The sequence below is a fragment of the Artemia sp. Qi Xiang Cuo genome, chromosome 3 (assembly GCF_049724085.1).
Source record: "Artemia sp. Qi Xiang Cuo chromosome 3, ASM4972408v1, whole genome shotgun sequence".
In the NCBI taxonomy this organism is placed as follows: Eukaryota; Metazoa; Arthropoda; class Branchiopoda; order Anostraca; family Artemiidae; genus Artemia; species Artemia sp. Qi Xiang Cuo.
Window position 1 is genome coordinate 30,061,417 of NC_142796.1, and position 8,100 is coordinate 30,069,516.

Here is an 8,100-nt window from a genome sequence, read left to right on the forward strand (position 1 = left end):
TTTTTTTCTTATCTTTTTACAGCCACTCCATGGCATCGAATGAATAAGTGACTTATAATAAATTGAAAATTTCTTTATTTCAGCTTAAGGAATCATTTTTTTTTTTCGACAAAATATTTGTAACAAACGTCTCCTTTTTTTGTAAGAGACTTCAGAGCCGATAATTTTTCTGAGGGAAGTGCTTTTCCTCTACTTAGAATAGTATTCCTGCTATACCTTTCTAGGAAAGCCCGTAGCTTTTATCTTTTCAATATTTCATAATACTTATCTTAAATACCCATTGGTTTTGTTGAGTTTAGGATTGGAACTTTTAGAAGTCTCCAAATATGAAACTTAACAGTAAACTTGTATTTTGAAACCTAGTACTTACAATTATTAATAATTCTCCTGTCATATGCTTTTATCACGATGGAAATTGATGTTTGATGGTGTTTTACTACATATTTGGTACGTTTTTAAGGCATGTTTCCGGGATTTTACAGAAAGTAGTTGCTAGCAATGTCAAATTGCTTAATAAACTAATTTTAGTATAACAGATGTTGATGAAAATCACCATTAGTACAAAACTGATTGCCGGGTTCAAAATACATTCTGAAACCGCTTATTTTGAAATGATTCGAAGTATAAAAAATAAGTTTTGTGAATCTTTTCATTTGATAAGTTATTTTGGACTGTTGTAATTTACAATTCACTTTTATTTTTTTACATGTTTTAAATTTCTATTCCTAAGATTCAAGAATTCAGAATCTTGCCTATATCTGAGTTTTAAACTTCAATTTAAATTGAGTATTTCAATTCCCGTGAATCTCAAAAAATGATTTTTAGCAACAAATAGAAGCAATAAAATGAGAGAAAAAAGACCCTTTGACTCTAACATTGTTTCGCATGTGATCATTGGTTCTTTGAATTCTAAAGTACATGAAATAATAACTTGTTTCCAAAGCCCACTTCCTGAAACCTTCGTACTTACCTAAAAACATGGCAACATCTAAAGTTGGCCAAAATCCATTCCCAATAGCCTGCTTTCGGCCAATTAGTTTACCCAAAATCACCTCAAAACATGCAAACATAACCTCAAAAAATATACGGGTAGATAAATTATTCTAGCTTGTTCAAGCTTGGACTCGAGCTAATTTGTTTTTCGTTAATTCAGTGTTCTGAAAGACTGGGATTTAACAAATTTATATTCTGAATACATATTAATGATGACCATGAGTTTTGTTTAAAGAGGAAAGATACAAATTCCAACTTTGCAGCTGCAGTTTTAAACAGTTCGTGGTAACGAACTGTAAGTAAGGATTGACCCGGCTCAATAGTAACCGAAACTCTAAAAACCGGAATTTTGATACCCATATATAAATCAATGGAAACAGATTTTAATGATGATTTCCAATATATAAGTTTCATTAAGTTTAGTTTTACCCATTCAAAGTTATGCGCCTGAGAAAATTTGCCTGATTTTCGAAAAAAGGGGGAAACGCCCCCAAAAAGTCATAAAACTTTCATAAAAATCACGCCATCGGATTCAGCGTATCAGAAAACCCTACTGTGGAAGTTTCAAGCTCCTATCTGCAAAATGTGGAATTTTTTTAATTTTTTGTCAGAAGAAAGATCACGGATGCGTTTTTTTTTTTTTTTTTTTTTTTTTCATTTAGGGGTGATCGTATCGATCCAGTACTCCTAAAATATCGTGAGAGGTCTCATTCGAACAAAAATTAAATGTTCAAGTGTCCTTTTTAAGTAACCAAAAAAATTAGAGGGCAACTTGGCCCCCTCCCACGCTCAAATTTTTCCCGAAGTCACCCAATCAAAATTTGAGATAGCGATTTTATGCAGCACAGTTAAAAACCTGATAAACGTCATTAAGAATTATTTTATCCCCCAGAGGTCCCGGGGGAAGGGCTACAAACTATGAGCTTTGGCCATTGTTTACACATTGCATTAGTTAATGGGAAGTATAATGACGTTTCATGAGGAATTTATGCTCATGGGGGGGGGGTATCGGAGGAGGGGGTTATGGGGGAGGATCCTTCCATGGCGGATGCTTCCTTGGGGGAAGGGACATTTCTATGAAGGTCTGCGCCGGATTTCCCAGTATTATTTAAAAAACGATCAGAATTTAAATTAAAAAAACTATTTTTTTCAACTGAAAGTAAGGAGCAACATTAAAACTTAAAACAAAGAGAACTTATTACGCATATGAGGGGCTTTGGGGTTCACCCCCTAGTCAATACCTCGCTCTTTACGTTTAATTTTTTCTTAGTACTTTCAAATGAGCTCTATTTTCTAATTAACTGGCCTTTGTGATTCAGGGGTTTGTGATTCGAACAAAATTCGAAATTTAGCGTAAAGATCAGGGTATCGAATAGGAAGCGAAATCCCTAATATACGTAATAAAAAATACGATTATAGAATTTCTCTACGCAAGTAAATTCGTAAGCTACTTCAGAACAACATATAGCGACAGCCATTCAGCCAAAAATTTAAAATTAATGTGCAAATTTAGCTTTAATTATTCATGTACGGTGAGCCAAAATCAAAGCTGCAAAATTAAGCTTTATTTTCATTATTTATCTTTCAAATAGCACCTATTTGAGATTGCATTTTTTTTTTTTTACATCAGTTACAATTGCATAAATTACATAATCAATTAAGTAACATCATATTCTTATTCAAATAACATCTTCAATAGGATCCCCACCATGTGCAATGACTGTTAATGCGTTTCAAAAAAGTTGTATCAACCCAATAGGATAAATCTGCATTGACATCAATTTTGTACTATCCTCGTTGTACTATCTTCGTTGAGTCAAGTATATTGAAGCTGTGATTGCTGTTGATTCCAAATTCTACGGACACCCTCTATGTACCACGTGTAGTTATTTACTACACGCACTGAATTTAATTGCATATTTGCACTGAATTTATTGCTTGAATCATTGGGGATTGAAATCATCCTAAGAGCTTATAATAATAATTTTAGTTTGTTTTATAAATTGTTAATATTATGTTACCGCCTGAAATGCTTATGCGTTGGCGTTATGCACATTTTGCTGCTTTAACGTTATCATATTATGCCAGTGGACATAGTTAATTTTAAATTGATGCTGACCAAGGAGGAAAATTTATGGCCATATGTCTATTAACTTCGTAATTTTTATTTGCTAAAAATTTAAGAAACATGCATAAACGTAACATCAAATTGCGTATTAGTAGGATAAAACCCAAGATGCTTCCATTAAACTTTTAATATTAAGATTGGTTCGAGTTTCAATTTATGGGCTACTTTATTAGCTATATTTCGTCAACTAATTAAGATTATACTTTTTTTCAGAGTGGCTATTCTTGTGGAGAGACATCAGGGAAGAAACAAGACCTTGATCGATCAGCATCATTGTGTATTCCAAAAACATCTGCCAAAGTGACTGTATCATCGCTCCCTGAAGGTTACTCCCGTTTCGGAATCGAAGATAAAGAAACACTGGAATCGAAGGATGTGGTTTCTGCCGGATATGTACCATATCCTTCGGAGAATATCAAGTCTAGTCCTTCATTAAGTGGTCGCTCGACAAGCTCGGAGTCAAGTTTATTGCAAGACAAGCATTATGTTTTACAACCCAAGATCGTTTCGTCAAAACTTGATGATTTTGAACTATGTGAAAAAACTTTACCAAACAAGGATACAAATCCTAATAGCTACATAAGCTTGCCGTTAGAGGATGAAGGTAATAATCTATCCCAAGGATATGCTCATGTTGGGATGGAACCCAGTATGGGGTATGTACCTGCACCTGATTTTAAAAAGTCAAATCTGGTAGAAATGCAAAATTTGCCAAAATCATTTCCAACGCCCGAATATAAGGCAAAGGATCAAATAGACAATTGGTGCGCTTCTATCCTGCCCGATCCTGCCTTTAAAATGCCTGATAGCCCAAATAAGTCAGAGGTTGGGCCTGCTCAAAGTTATGTTCATGTAGGTTTAGATACTAACAGTAAAAGTGAAAGTATGATGAATTCAAAGTCATGTATTTCGGATATTTGTTTAGACCAAAAGGGCATGCAAGTACCAATACCTCCTGAAGGCTATGTTCAGGTCGGAATCGAAAATAAATCCCGGGTTCAAGGTTATATACCCACATTGCCAGATTTTAAAAAAGATAAGAAAAATTGTGGAGGCTATGTGACTGTGGATACTCAGTGATTTGAGACTATTGTATGAAGCTACTTTGGGTTGATATATCCAGCTGGGTGTTTTTTGGTTGTGAAAACAGAGACAATTAAAGTCCTGCCAGTATAAATTCACTGCAGATAATATTTGCAAGTTTTGTTTGCTTCTTTCAACTGACTACCGTTCGCTACAAAACTGCATTTCTGTTATTTCCTACCATAAACAATGACGTGAAAAAGATATCGAAATGAAAGACCAATTCTATTTTGTAGAATTTTTGTACCTTTATTAGGCAAGTCGATACCCTAAAACTGGGTGGATTGTTTTTTTTTTTTTTTTTTTTTTTTTTTTTTTTTTACTGACTGCCTTACTAATAGGTGAAAGGAAATGTTTGTGAAACGTCGTATATATATATTTCTTGCCTAAGCTCGTATTCTGAAACTGCATTTTTTTGATGCATTGAAACTATCTGGATTAGCTTCCATCATAAACGAAAACTATTCTATGAATGACCAGTTAGCTGTCTTTGTTTAATTGCTTGCCAAAGTTATTGCTTTTTTTACCATCTTTGTACTATTCTGAAAGGTGAAGGGTAGACAAGATTGTAACTAGTGTCTTTTTTTTCCTGGTATTTTTACTCTAAAACTACTTGCAAACTGGAGGGGTAGGCAAGGGATGAATACTCTCTTTGACAAAAAATGCCAAGCTAAAATACACCTTAGGAGTTTTTAAATAAGCATCTTGCTTTAAATTAATTAAAGATCCGTTTCTAGGAATTTTCGGAGGGGATGGGTCCACTGAATCAAAAAATAGGCAAAAACAGGAAAATTATATGGAAACACTGAAATGATTTGGAATTAAAGAAATTAGATAATGAAATTGGAAATTAGATAATGAAATTAGAGTTGGGACCGAATTAACGTCCATTGACTACTAATTTTGCTGATACTGCAGTCGTGGAAAGGACTAGAGGATGTTTTATGTTTCTGAAAAAATGTCTAGGAGATTAAATCGATCTTTTAGTATGATTTCATTATGAATTTTTTCAGCGCTGAATGTACTTAATATTTTTTGGATCTATATTCGATTCATATCATTCTTTCAGCAGAGTTTTCTTTTTTATAGAACTTTTATTGTACAGATACGCCCTTGGGTTCTTCTCACGACGAATTATATTTTTAGTCTTAGTGTATTGATACATGGCACTTGGACATAGTTGCCCCCTCCCCCACTTATATTTTAATAAATGCCTTCTTGGAATTTCCATTATAATTTTTTTTTTTTTAACGAGTCCCCTCTACATCTTGAACTTGTTTGTATCTTCAATTTTGAAAAAAAAAATCCTGCCCATCTCCTGCATTTTTGCGAATAGGCGCCGCTGTGTGGGTGCAAATCATTGGCAGAAAAGGCATGATCACATCTATTTTTGTTTTAGATAGTATCTATTTGTATAAGGCATACATATCAATTAATGAATGTATTGCCTATGTCACCCTAAAACCTTTTATCATCAATCACCAAAATGTACAATACTGGTCCTTCACAGAAAAATCTGTATTTGTGGTGCAGCCTCTTCAGTGTTGAACGTCTTGTTATAAACGTTTGTTAGTCACTCTTCAAGAAATATTAGAGCTTGAATAGAGTGCCAAACTCACTACCCTAGCCTGATCTTGTGTTAAAATTTACTACCTTGTTTTCCCCAAAGCTCAAGATTTAATCCGATGAGGCTGTAAATCAGCAAGCTTCAATTTTTGCTGATGAAGACAAGTGCCCTGCAAAGAGTGATAGAGCTTGTTGACAAATGGCGAAATGTTTCCGAGTAAAATGGCTGGTACATTCATTGTCTTTGTTCCTTGCAGTCACAATGCAGTTGTGACTGTAGTGGCCACTGTATATGATAGATGAAGGATACCTGTTTGATTACTCAAGTTGTGCGGTTCAGATAATGGCTGAATGGGGAAAATTTTCATTGATGTTCTATTCTCATCCGAGTTCTATTTACGATTATTAATTCTTAAAATGAGTATAGTCAGACTTTGGGATTATGGTTTTATTATTTATTTTGTTAAGTTTTATAGCTGTACACGTTAGATAAAAAAAATACTAATAATTAAAATTTTTATTTTTGATATGAACATTTTCATGTATTGTTTTCTTCCCCTTCTTTGCTAGATCTTTCTACATCCCTTGTTTGTTTAACAGTTAACACGCCATTTTTTCTGGGTCAGTGAACTCTTAGTAAATAGAGTTGTTTTTTTTTTTTGTTGAACTATGGAAGATTTTTCCTTTTCTTGTGATTTCGCCTAAATTTCATTTTGCCTTCTTTGCGTGAAATCGCAAAGGACGTGGTACTGCTAATCTTCAATTGTTTTTAAATCTTAGGTTTGAAATTCAATCCTAGGATGTATCAGAGAAAAAAATTCCAAAAAGCCTAGTAAATGAGCGAAATAACAAAGTACCGGTCTCCAACAAAATTATCCTAAAACTTAAATGGAAGAAGGTGAAATTTTTGACGCTTCAGAACAGGATGATTTATAAAAATGTCCACATTACCCCTATAATTTGGCTCATTAAATTGTTTCGGGCTCTCATGAAATCGTTTCAGTGAATATTGATATTTTCAACTCGTACACAACCAATAAGCAATGAATATGTCCGTGGCCTGCCGTACGCCCATCTTAATTTGTACAAAGTAATTGAATGAGGTTTATGGAGTAAACAGGTACAACGATTAGCTTGCAATGATTGATTGTTTTGAATTCTTGCCAATGTACGGAAGAAAATTTCAGCAAAGCTTTTGAAAAATTTGGCAAAGCTTTGGTTAATACATGAAATAGAATCGTGCTAGTATTTCCTTACCTTTCGCCAGTATAATTTTTTAAATACATAGATATATTAGATTTTTTTTTTTTTACACCAAGCTCATACACCGTAAAGGTTCCCAAGTGTTCAAAATATTTTACTTCATGTCTTGATTGTCATGTCAAGACATGACATGTCATGTCTTTTTTAATAAAAAGAACTTTAAAATTAGTAATTGATTAACCCGTTACTTTTTTATTCTGCCTGTAATTACATGACTAAATCCATGACTATATCTTTTATATGTTGCCAATTTAAATACCGGTTAGAGTAAGCAAATAATACAAGTTTGTGTGTTATGGGTAAGTCGGAGAGTCCTTTAAAACAAACAAATTATATAAAATATGTTATTTGCTATTGTAGATATATCTATAAAAACGACAAGTGAGTGAGACATTACCTACAAGAAGAAATGATTTTAAATTAACGTGACGAAATCAGTAGATAAATGACAATAAAGAAAGAAGCCAGGAGTGGCTGAAAAGGGTCAATTTAGAGAGCATTTTCATGCGTCAAATTTAGCATTAGTTATTGGCGAAAAAAATTCGAAAGCAAGATCTAGAAACCAAGTAGACTGACGTAGAGTTTTTCAGACTTTGGATCAAACTGATTTCTTTATATGCCATGGGCATCTGTTTTTTCCATGAATGTAAACTCTGAAGATTTATTTACAATATCACTTTCAAAGCTTTCACATGGACAGATGAAAAGCTAATAAATCGGTTTTTTTTTTCTTCTCTTTTTTCGGTTAATTGGAAAAAATTAAGATATGTGGATTTTTTGTTGGATAAGTACCTGTAGTATGCGGTTTTTCGCTACAGCTTTTAGGTAAGATATATTCCTTAAATGATGTTACTGAAATTTAACCTATCTGAGAGCGATAGGCTACCCGATAACATTTGTATAGAGATTATGTTTTCCGAGCGTATTTCGTTTGGTGGAAAATGGGTTTGGAATTTGTATTGTTTTTTATTGTCAGTGTTTTCGTATTCGAAATATGTCTCTATATTCTATATTTTAAGTGCAAAGTCTATTACTCTTATATTATTCAATAAATATATTGTGAAATA

The 8,100-nt window shown here is 33.3% G+C and overlaps 1 protein-coding gene across 5 annotated transcripts in view; it reads left to right on the forward strand.

Moving 5' to 3' along the window:
* Positions 1 to 8,100, forward strand: part of dome (cytokine receptor domeless) — a 168,636-nt gene extending 160,536 nt beyond the window's left edge. For all 5 annotated transcript variants that reach the window (XM_089085712.1, XM_089085714.1, XM_089085715.1 and 2 more), the window contains one exon: positions 3,335 to 8,100. In XM_089085712.1, coding sequence (XP_088941838.1) covers positions 3,335 to 4,201 — 867 coding nt within the window. In that variant the 3' untranslated portion in view covers positions 4,202 to 8,100. The remainder of the gene's footprint in view (positions 1 to 3,334) is intronic.